At 47.8% G+C, this 12,279-nt stretch overlaps 1 protein-coding gene across 1 annotated transcript in view; it reads left to right on the forward strand.

The window, feature by feature from the left end:
- Nucleotides 1-1,774: 1,774 nt before the first annotated feature.
- Nucleotides 1,775-12,279, forward strand: part of STYX (serine/threonine/tyrosine interacting protein) — a 28,258-nt gene continuing 17,753 nt past the window's right edge. Inside the window, exon 1 of the mRNA XM_075926212.2 lies at nucleotides 1,775-2,045. Within this exon, the coding sequence (XP_075782327.1) occupies nucleotides 1,989-2,045 (57 nt within the window). The 5' untranslated portion in view covers nucleotides 1,775-1,988. The remainder of the gene's footprint in view (nucleotides 2,046-12,279) is intronic.

The raw sequence follows: 12,279 nt of genomic DNA on the forward strand, positions 1-12,279 counted from the left end.
TGTATTGGAAAAACAATTAGATGAACATTTAATAAAATTGAATAGATCTTCAGTTATAATATATGCAAATCTGACATGAATTTGAAGAGGATAAATAGGATAGGTAGAGAAATCAATGCCTATATTGTTACTATGTAACTACAATCATCTCATTAAGCTCAAGCTAAAACATAGCATGTTATAAAAGTCCATACATGTGTATACAATGGAACATCTTAAGTTCCAAATAGTTTTGGTCACTTCATTGGTAGCAAGCCCTGTCTTTGGAATTGAGGTCAGTAGATATGTTTGTTGAATGATTCCTTATTGTGAAGAAGAGAAAGTAGGCAAGATTTGTTCAAGTGAGGAGGCAAGAACATAATAAAGTAGAACCTCATTTATCTGACCCTCCGTACTGTGGCTCTCTCCTATTAACCAAACAACCAGGACTCCCAAGCCCAGACATAAGTGATCTTGTCTGTGGCTGCTAGATGGTGCTGCAGCATTTACTTTCCCAGGTGCTGGTTTCTCTGGATTTTTGATTATCCAATCTGGGTCTGGTCCCAATTTGATCAGAGAAAGGGGGTGGTGCTGTAGTTATTTCCTTTTGAGGAGGGGTCATGCATAAGAGTATTTCTACACTGCAACTAAACAACCACAGCTGGCCTGTCACCTGACTATATTCTGGCTCAGTGGCTCAGAGTGTAGGGCTGTAAAATTGCTAGAGCCCAAACCTGGCAGTTTTACAGCCCTCCCCCTCCTGGGGTCCCAGAGCTTGGATTCCAGCCTGAGTCCAAATGCCTACGTGGCAACTTTACAGCTCAGTTGCTTAAACCCTGCAAGCCTTGTCAATCTGGTGACATATGCCAGGAGGCCCAGTCGTGGACCAGGACCCTACTGGCTCAAGTCTGTACATGCAGGGAACAAAAAACTCATGCCTGAAAGCGCTCACAGTCTAAGTAAAAGATGAGAAAATAGATGGACACAGACAATTGAGCCCATGTAGGTCAGCATGATAGGGAATCTCAGTCCACCATTGCCTATTTATTTGTAGGGATATTAACAAGTTTGAAGGACAACGAGAGAGCTTTGTGGCTGTTTATAGTAAGTGCCTTCCACAGATGAGACAGTGCTAGGGAAAGCACAAACAGGTTATTTGGGCTGGTATCAGTGACTGATCAGAGCAGGAGTTGAATATAGCATATGAAATGACAGGTAGGTAGTGATAGGCTGCAAAAGTGAAGACAAGTAGGTGTATGCAGGCTACAGTAGAGAAAGGAGAGCCGGTGATAGTGTGCAGAGAAAGGTAAAAGTAAAAAGCAATCGGCTAGCAGTGCGGAGCGGCAGGGGGCTGCTCAGGAGTGGGACTGGAGCGCACTGGCTGCCGGCCCCATGCCCACCTGGGGCCTATAGAATAGTCCACTAACATAAGAATTCATGAGGTTAATCAACAATTCAATTAACTGATATTTGACCTCCCTAGTTGGCAGCTCTGACCCTGTTGTGTAGGGCCAGGGGGCAGCCCCCATTACAAGACCTCACACCACAGAACCGGGCCCCACCCCCAGCCCCTTCTGACCTAGAGAGGCCCCTCCCCCAATTGCTTTTTCCGTAGAGTCCCAGAGCTCCGACCACGGGAGGCTCCACCCTCTCCAGCCAAGGCCCCGCCCCCAACTGCTAGCGAGGCTCCGCCCAGTCCGGCCAAGGCTCCGCCCCCGAGTTTTTATCGAGAGCGGCTCCGAGCCGCTTGCCCCTCCCTTCCCGGGTCCGGCCAAGGCCCCGCCCCCGGCTCTGACGAGCGCGGCCCCGCCCCCGGCGGGCGGAGGCGCTGCTGGAGCGGCGCCCGGCGGGCGGGGAGCGGCGGCCGCGGGCGGGGGGACGGAGGGAGGGAGCAGCAGCAGCATGGCGGCCGGGTGCGAGCCGCGGAGCGCGCCGCCGCCTTCCCCTCCCGTGGCGGGGCCCGCGGGCCCGCTGCCCGAGTAGCCGCGCCGCCCGGCGAGCGCCCGGCCATGGAGCTGGCCCGCCCGGCCTTCCCCGCGCTGCCGCAGGCCAAGGAGGACTCCGAGGTGAGCGGCCCGGCCTGGCCACGGGACCGCCCCCCGCTCGCTCGCGCACCGCCGGGTCAGCCTCCCCTCAGCGCCCCCGGCCCCCCCGCGCGGGACGGGCCCCGCCCCATGGGCCTGCCCCCCGGCCCCTTCCCCCTCCGGGGCACCCGCCCCTCCCCCCCGCTCCCTCAGGGGCGCCTCGGGGCACCCGCCCCTCCCCCCGCTCCCTCAGGGGCGCCTCGGGGCACCCGCCCCTCCCCCCGCTCCCTCAGGGGCGCCTCGGGGCACCCGCCCCTCCCCCCCGCTCCCTCAGGGGCGCCTCGGGGCACCCGCCCCTCCCCCCCGCTCCCTCAGGGGCGCCTCGGGGCACCCGCCCCCCCCCCCCGCTCCCTCAGGGGCGCCTCGGGGCACCCGCCCCTCCCCCCCGCTCCCTCAGGGGCGCCTCGGGGCACCCGCCCCTCCCCCCGCTCCCTCAGGGGCGCCTCGGGGCACCCGCCCCTCCCCCCTCAGGGGCGCCTCGGGGCACCCGCCCCTCCCCCCCGCTCCCTCAGGGGCGCCTCGGGGCACCCGCCCCCTTGCCCCCCCCCGCTCTCTCAGGGTTTCCCCGCCCCGGGACATCCCCTTCCGCAGGGGAACCCTGTGATCCCCCTTCCCTGCCTCCCCCCCCCCCCCGGGCTCTCGGCCACGCCCCCTCCCCGTGCAGGGCGCTGGGGCAGTGTGTGCAAGGGGCGGGGCGGGTAGACATTGAACCCAACTGTAAACCGCGTGTGTAACAGGAACCACTTGGAGCCAGAGGTGCGGCAGCGATAGGGAGCCTAAGCACCCCCCCCCCCATGCCTTGCAATGAGTAGGCTTCTGGCCCGAGGTGCCTTGCTACCGATTACACCTGCCCACAAGGTCCCATCCGCTTGCTGCTGAATAGGGCACCTCATCCCCACTGGGCACCTGCCTCATTTCCCAGTCTGCCACTGAATATAGCACCCTGCTGTCTGCTCTCCGTGATCACTAGTTATAGCCTAGCTACTGTGGTCTGCAAGGTTGTCCCTACTTCGGTAGTGTTGTAGTGTTGCAGGGCAATCGGCTCCTACCTCAGTGCTTAGCAATTGGTGGGAGTTGGACATCCCCTTTCCAAATATGTGGCTATTTACTAACTGAAGTCTTGTGTGTAATGGGGGCTGTCATCTAAATAGTGCAACTTCAGCTACATGAATAGTGCAGCAGAAGTCAACATATTTAGGTCTACTTACTGTGGTATCTTCAGGGAGGTGAGTTGACAACTGGCATTCTTCCAGTGACTCCCTTTACTTTTCTCGTTCTGGTGAAGTACTAGGGTCAAGGAGAGAGCTCTTGGCAGTCGTCTTAGCATGTCTTTACTAGATGCAATGAAGCAGCTCCTGCTGGATCGATCACTGCGCATTGATCCAGCGTGTAGTGAGGACATGCCCTGAGATCCAGTGGAAAGAATTTGGAGCACTCACAGATAGGGATGCCACTCACAGATAGGGATGTGAATGGTTAACCTGTTAACCCATAGAGGCTGAAGCAGCTCCCTGCCCACTGCAGGCAGGAAGCTGCTTGAGCCTTGCCGGGCCCACTGCAGGTAGGGGCAGGTGCAGCCCTTGTCCGTGGTTGGGGGGGGGGGCTACTCAAGCTGAGCCATGGTGAGTGAGAGGGGGAGGCCCGCTGTTGACTAGCCAATTAAACAGGATTTTACATCCTTAGTCTCAGATACAAATAATGTGCCTGTTTGCAATATATGAAAACACAAGTGTGCTGCTTTTGATAATGTCATATGGGTAAGGCCCTGCCAAATTCACAGTCCATTTTGGTCAATTCTAAAGTCATAGTATTTTAAAAATTGTAAATTTCATGGTGTCTGATATTAAATCTGAAATTTCATGGTGTTGTTACTGTAGGGGTCCTGACCCAAAAGAAGGTTGTTGAGGGTGGGGGGTACATGGTTATTGTGGGGAGATTATTGCATTAATAATGTTATAACTATTGCCACTTTTGCTTCTGTACTGCTACTGGTGGTGATGCTGCCTTCAGAGCTGGATTACAGGAGAGTGGTGCCCGCTGGCCAGGAACCCAGTTCTGAAGGCAAAGACAGCAGCAGTGCAGAAGTCAGGATAGCATAGTATCATATTGCCACCTTGACTTCTGTGCTGCTACCTTCAAATGGGTTCTCTCTCCACAGAGCTCTGAAGGCAGTAGCTCAGAAGTAAAGGTGAAATGTATGGTATTGCTACCCTGACTTCTGCGCTGGTGCTGGCAGTGGTACTACCTTCAGAGCTAGTTGCTTAGTTTGCAGCTACAGCTCTCTGGCCACCCAGCTGTGAAGGTAGCACAGAAATATAAGGGTGGAAGTACCATGACTCCCCTACAGTAACTTTCAATAACAGTTCCCCTCTCAAACTCTTTTAAGTCAGGACACCCAGTTTGTTCCTCTTGGTTTCTGAGGACAGGACAAGGAGTAATGGGCTTAAAGTGCAGCAAGGGAGGGTTAGATTGGACATTAGGAAAAAATTCCTAACTGTCAGGGTGGTCAAATATTGGAATAAATTGCCAAGGGAGGTGGTGGAATCTCCCTCTCTGGAGATATTTAAGAACAGGTTAGATAGACATCTGTCAGGGATGGTGTAGAAGGACCTTGGTCCTGCCTTGAGGGCAGGGGGCTGGACTCGATGACCTCTCAAGGTCCCTTCCAGTCCTATGATTCTATGGTTTACTCTGTATTATACAGATTTCACAGGGAACAAGTACACAATATACCAGATTTCACGGAAGAGCCCAGATGTCAGGGTACTACATAGGGTCCTATGTAGAAAGAACACATCATGCTGCTGCATTTATGATTGGATGTTGATAGTATCTGAAATGTTGACATTTTATGAATTGCAACATAATTTGCTGATGCGAGCAATTATTACATCTGTATTACTGGGAATTATTGTTTCTTGCTTGTTTTGTATTTTAATAAATTAGGTATTGCATATCTATTTTCTTATTTTGATAGTATTTCTTTAATGCCCTTTACCTACTAGGTCAGGTATCTGTGTCTACAATTTTAGACATTCTCAAGCGCAGTTGTAGTATGGTTTTCATCTGAGTTCAAATTATAAGTTGTGTTCATATCCCCTGCAGTCTAGTTATGGTATAGCTGATTAAACAAAATATCTGCCCACTTTGGAGCACCCATGCATGCTACCTACAGCTGAGTCTGGAAATGGTAACCAGAATTGTTTGACTTTTAAACTCCAGTTTAAACAGGTTTTGAAAATAAATATTGCTAATATTATAACCGTTTCAGTGCATTACAATTAAATTATAAATCTAATTTATTTCTCACAATTTGGATTTTTGTGTAGATGGTCAAAACACATTAATCCATCATAGTTCTCATATATTAACATAATGCCGTAAGATATGGGAGTAAATGCAACAGTGAAAAATTTTAGAAATCTTTTTTAAATTGTGAAAACACTTTGATAACAGGTCTTGTAAATATCTTTACGTAATTTAAGTCACGTAACTTGCATCCTTTCAATTGACATTTGTGGGGAGGTATAAAGACTATAATACCTCTGATGTTAGAAAAATATTGTTATAAAACTAAGCCAAATAAGTGAGGAGAACTAAAATCACTTATAATGCTATAAAGTTCATTGCTTAAAATATTCTTTTGGAAAAAAAATTTAAAATTGGCCAGTCCACAAAAATAAAATAATTCAGTGAAAATTGAAATTTCGTCTTATACACAGCCATTGGAATACAGATTAGAGCTAATAGTATAAATACACAACTGTTGAGATGCCTATAATACTGAAGACTAGTGTGATAAAGTGAGTGAGTTGATTTCTCTGTACATAATATCCCAGAGAAAGTTAACAGGACAGTTTTCTGGTAAACAATGTATTTGTATTTGGGGTGACATTGCTGCCACTAGTCTTGGAGAAAGATGCCTTTCAGTGTGTCTTTAAAGAGCCACCCTTTAATCACTTAGAAGACTTGCATTAAGCATCATTTACCCCTATTCAGTGGGGTGAGGTTAAGTTCAGCATGCTTCAACAGCATTTGTAGTCTGCTTCCTTCTTAGGGACTGTGATAGAAATGTAGCCGTGTTAGTCTGGGGTAGTTGAAGCAAAATGCAGGACAATGTAGCACTTTAAAGACTAACAAGTGCTACATTGTCCTGCATTTTGCTTCTTAGGGACTGGAACTTATAATTGGCTCTCCCATATGAGCGCACAGAGCCATGGCTCATATTTTCTGTTTTTATTTTGTATTTAGTTGAATAGAATGAATTTAGTGCTCATGCAAATGAGAATCTCAATTACGGTCTCCAGGTAGGCATAATGTAGACAGGTGCTGACATCAAGCTTCTGCCAACATACATCAGTCCTGGCTTGCATTATCTCCACTGTTCCACTCTGCTGCACAGACTGCAATAATGCTAAATTGTACAATTTTATGACATGAGCTAATAAGGTCTAGAATGAGACCACTTCTTTATTGTTTTCCACTGGTAATTTGGGTGTAATAACTGATTTTGGTGAATGAAGGAAGAAATAAAGAGCAATCTTAATTTCAAGAGGCAAAGATAATTGGTGTTTGCCAGAAATGTAGAAGAAAGCAGGATCTATGTAATTGGAACAGTGCAGCACCTTAAACATTGGCAGTGGTAATCACTGCTCAAGTATTTTAGTTTGAAGAAAAACTTGAGATGAATTTAATGCAAAAGTGTTAGTATTTAAAATTTCCATTTGTGGTAGCTCAATATTTGGATGCATGTGGCTAAAGTAAAAATTTGTAATGTTCAGTCTCTTGGTGTAGTAGCTCTCAACCTTTCCAGACTTCTGTATCCCTTTTAGTCTGATTTGTCTTTGTATCCCCAAGTTTCACTGAGCTTAAAAACTATTTGTTTAGAAAATAAGACCTAAAAATACAAGGGTCACAGTGCATTATTATGGGGAAATTTCTTACTTTCTAATTTTTACCATATAATTAAATTATAATATAAATTAATTGGTATATAATGGGGGGTTTAAAATGTGCTTTTTTGTAAATGTGTAACTGATTGTAGTGAGACAGAGTGGCTGCCCATTGACCCAGAGGGGGAGGAGCCCCTTCCCAGAGCTCTGGTAGGCTTTTAAAACACCACTCCTGGTGGGCAGAGACCAGCCCATCACCTGACTGGAAGTCAGGAGGCGGGCCTAGAGCTATAAAAAGCCAGCCTGGAAAGTCAGTCAGCTGCCAGAGGAACCAGAAGCCTGCCAATATGGGGTGGTGGGCATGGACCTAAAAGCCCCGCCCTGAACCAGGTCCTGGGCCTGAGCTGCTGGACTATTGTGGCCAGCCCTGGCCCTGAGCTGCTGGACTATTGTGGCCAACCCACAGTGAGGGCTTGGCATAATTAACTTGGCTCTGCCCAGTCATAGGCTCAAGCCCCTGGACTTAGTGATTGCGGGCATGGACTGACCAGAGCCCCAGACTCATGGTACAGCTAATTCCCCAAGAGAAACTGAGCAAGGGTGCAGTGAAGTGGAGTGGCTGCTCACTGATTCAGAGGGGGAGGAGCCCCTTTCCAGAGCTCTGGTAGGCTTTTAAAACACCACTGCAATTTTAAAAAACAACTCCCTGCAAGCATTGGCTCCCACCTGCTCCCTTCCCCCCAGAGGCAGCAGCGCAGAGGAGGTGGGGCCTTGTATGTAACTGTGAAGGTTAACTGATGAGCCCAGACTCATTGGTTAACTGTTTGAAAATCATTGTGATAGTGTATGAGTTTGAAGTACAGGTCACGACCCAGTACTGGGTCGTGGAAAATTAGGCACTGGGTCATCTTGCTGTAGGGTTACTAGGTGACCAGTGTGCATGCTAGGGCAGCTCCCTGCCTGATTGGGCACTGTGGACTGCACAGTGCCCTGGAAGCTGTGCAGGAGACGGGAAAATCCCAATGCGCCATCACAGAAGCGTATAGTCAAATGCAGCTTCCCAACCCCATCTTTGTGGTTGTGTACAACACAGCTGTGCAGGTATGCACTAGTGTTAAATCCTGTTTAACCACTGCTTAGAAAGATCTGTGTAGGAGTTATCTGACACCTTCTTCTGCCCAGCTCCATTCCTTTTAGGCATCCTATTTGTACCTGCCTGGTACTATCCTAGGGCAGCTGCTTTTTGTGACCTCTAAGGATTTCAATCCATGGTAGGAAATGGATATGAAAGTAGCACATTTTACAGTGATAAAAAGGTAATTGTCCTTTCTTTTGAATATATTTTCAGTAGCCTGTATATATCTGATTAATGGCAAAACTAAGAATCAGACTAGATGAAATTCATATAATTGGATGTTAAATCATTTTTTTATTAATGCATTTTATGGTCTTTTGGCATTTGTATTTTTCATTCCTATTCAGAAGGGCAATCAGTACAACCAATTTAAGTTTTATATATAGTATTTTATGGAGAAAGTGATTAGCTAATGAGCAAAGGAAGGTTTCAGTATAAGTGGGGGGGGAATAATTAGAAGGAGGATGTGAGTGAAAGAATAATCTCGGAATCATGGGGAGTTGTGGTGTAAGGACAACGTGCTGAAATTGTCAGAACTAGTAGAAAATGAAATGAGGGGTGTAGGACAAAGTAAATCAATGAATTTGAATGCCAGGAGGGAGAGCTTGATTTCAGAAAATGAAATCAGCGGCTACATTGGGGGGGCCTGCAGCAGAGCAGATGGAGTGCTGCAGGGTTGGTCTGGTAGCGCTGACCCTTGGCGTGGCGAGACCAACCCAGCAGCGCCCCAGCTGCTCTGCCCCGGCTTCCCCGATTCAGCCGCTGGTCAGTTTTAGCAGCGGCTGAATCAGGGAAGCTGGGGGCAGAGCAGCTCCAATGGTCCGGCTGCCCGGAGCACTTCCGGGTTCCTGATGGTGCCGGACCATCAGGAGTGCCGGACCATCAGATGCCGGATCATCGGAGTTTTACTGTATTTTGTACTGAATAATTATTCTTAGGGTCAGAGAGTGAGAAAGATACCGTCTTTCTGTAGGTAGGGCACTCACCGGAAAGGTGAGAAACCCCTATGCAGACTCTTCTTGTCATGCAGGGAAGAGAAGTAATCACACATCCTGGTCCAACACTCCGGTCATCTGAAGAAGTGTGCTGTGCCCACAAAAGCACATGATACCATCTTCATGTTTTGTTATTCTTTAAAGTGCTACTAGACTATTTGTTGTTGTTTTAAGTTTTTCCTGTTACAGACTAACTCGGCTACCCCTCTGAAGCTTTCAAACTGTCTGGTTTTAGGCATGTGGCACTGCTACTCTGTAAAAAACGGTGTAGGCACCTGATTGCAGGAGTGGTTTCCTGGCTGTGAATTGCAAGGAGAGGTACCTCTCTGCAGCCTGGACTTAGGCACCTAAGTCTGAGAGAAAAGTGAGGTTAGGGGAACACATCCCTCTCACTTGCATCTCTCATTGGCTAGCTTAGGTGGGCAGCTGGCTATCATCCAGGGTTGTGTGGATCCCTTTCTTAGGTCTCGCTCTCGCTCTCGTGTTGTATAGGGAGCATCGCAGTGTCTTATGTCCTTTTGGGGATCTCTAGGCCCCTATATGAAGGATAGATTGAGACGGCAACGATGGAGTCAAACTTGTTGAGCAGGGAGACTTTATCCTGATGGCTCATGTCCAGTCAAAATAAGACAACTTAGTTACAATTTAGGTTATGGATGGGATAAGATTGTAATTGAACTAAAGTCTTGGACATGCCCAAGACACTCCTTCCATGTTACAGACCCATCCACGCTGCAGACTGTAATCTAGTCAGGACGATAACTAATAGAACCAGATTTTCTGACTTGGTTGTGGTTATAGTGCTTGCTGAATCTCAAGACACTTATGTTGTCTGGGACCCAATAGTAGGTGGTTGCTGTGTAGTCAGGGGATAGAAGGCTCAAAGTAAGGTGAGAAGAATGTATGATTGAGTACTTTATGCACAAAATGCAGACAGACATAAGCTAGAAATGGCACAGCTGGAGAAAGATGAACTAGGGTAGGGCAAAGCCTTAGAGTACTTCTGAATTTCTTACAAGAAATGAAAAAGCAATGCTTTAGGTAAGAGGATGCTGCTGATATATTCTTGTTTGAGGTGCTTTGAGGCTCAATCAATATTAGGGAAGCCATGCTAAGATCAAGTAGGAAAAGTAGTGGGATCTGTGAGAATGAGAGGTGTCTTTTATCACCTGGAGAAGAGGTGTCAGCATGGTGAAAGTCAGAATCTAGAAGGAGTCAAGGAGACTTTCCTTGGAGTTGTCAGATAACCACTGTCCACAGCAGTAAGGGCTTTTTGAAAGGGGATGGATGAGGGGTTTTTAAGTGACAGGGACAGAGCTGTTGCAGATGGGAGTGACTTATGGAAAGATGGGGAGTGAGGCAACAAGTGAAGTTCAAAGGGGGATCTAATAAGTGGTTTTCTTCATAAAAGAGAGATGCAAGATGGTACTTTCTGCTAACAGTATATCATTTCATAACTTTATACAGATCCACAAGGTCATAAACTGTATTCAGCTGGTATTTGTCATTTCACAGCTTGGCCAGACTAGTTTCTCATACAAGCAAAGAGAGCTTGTCCAACAGTTCTCTAGCGACTAATATTAAATATAGAAATCAGTATCCCAGCTTGTGTGTTAATAGCCATCCCTTGCTTCAGAACACAGATTCTAGTTAATGCTTAAATATAAAGCTGGCTTATTACATTATACACCAGGTTTTGCACCACTTTTTGAAGCTTGTGCCACTAATCTAGACTATCAAGTGTTTCACAGGCCATCACTGCTACTGACCATAATCGTGAACAGGCACAGTTTTTTACTGTAACCGGCCTAGAGAGGGTTGAACTTTGTGGATTGCTTGCTCCTCAGCCAGAACTGATCTTCCATAAAGGTGGCGATGTGTGCTCATAGGCCTTAGCTGTCACAGCAAATGTGCCATTTCAGTGACACAGTCATGTGCACGTGCATGAGTATTTGCACTGTGTCATATATAATGTTTCTTAATGGAGCATATGCTGTTTTGTATAAGGTAAATCCAGGCAAACACCAGGTACTGTTTAAAACTCTCCCAGATTCTGCACTCTACTTGGAGCTATTGGCTCAGGTTCTTAATGACATACCCTTACAGAGCTTATGCTGTGTATTCATTTTAGCTTTTTCACAACTCCTGCAGTCCCCCAGATTCCTGCAACAATTGCCTGTGAACCACAATCCAATTTGGTATAGCTAGTTATAGATTAACAATATCTCATTGGAACAAATCACCTTTTACATGGCACTTTTCAGATTGGGGATTTACAAACCATAGATAGGAACCATTTAATCTGCTGTTGTTACATTCACTGCTTGGGTATAAGCTGCTGAATAGGGATGTCAACGGGTAGTTGACTAGATGATTAATCAATAAGCGTAGGTTTATTGATTAATCTTGTCTACTACTCGCATTTCCGGCCCCCCTCCCTTGCAGCCTCTGTATCAGAAGCAGGAGCTGGTGTTGGCAGGGGGGGGGAGAGGAGGTGTCAGCCTAAAAGCTGGTTCCTGCCCTCCTCCCCCACCGTGCTGCTGCCTCTATCAGAGGCAGCAGCGTGAGGGGGGGGGGGCAGGAGAGCTTGATGCAAAGCAGCCCCTGTCCGCGAGGGTCTGAGCTCTCTGCATCTCCTGGAGCAGTCTCTGTCCATGGAAAGCCTGGGCCTCCTGCAGGGGGTCCGAACTCCTTGCAGGCAGAGACTGCTTGTCAGTAGCAGCCCCTGTCTGTGGCAGGCCCAGGCTCGCCACAGATAGTCTGCTCTGAGAGAATGCGGAGCAGCCTCTGTCCACAAGGAGCTCGGACCCCTGCGGATAGGGGCTGCTTTGCGGCAGCCTCCTTTGCCCCACACCCAAGCAGGGACAGGAACTAGCTTTTAAGATGGCTTCTCCCAGCCCCAGCTCCTGCTTCTGATACAGAGGCAGCGTTTTTTTTAAACTGCCTCCCTTTGTGAACCGGCTCCCCCTGCCATTCCATGCTGCTGTCTCTGATACAGAGGCAGCGGTGTGGGTTGATAGGGGGCTCCCCAGGAATAGGACTGGGAGCACATTGGCTGCCCGCCCCAGCCTTGGGAACTATCAAATAAGTGTATAACTGCTAAGATTTCATGCGGTTACACAACTGTTCAGTTACTCGATTGCTAACATCCCTACTGCCAAATGGCTAACAAAGCTTAGCAGTGTTACTGTATC

Source organism: Pelodiscus sinensis, chromosome 5 (assembly GCF_052426305.1).
Source record: "Pelodiscus sinensis isolate ZL-2025 chromosome 5, ASM5242630v1, whole genome shotgun sequence".
In the NCBI taxonomy this organism is placed as follows: Eukaryota; Metazoa; Chordata; order Testudines; family Trionychidae; genus Pelodiscus; species Pelodiscus sinensis.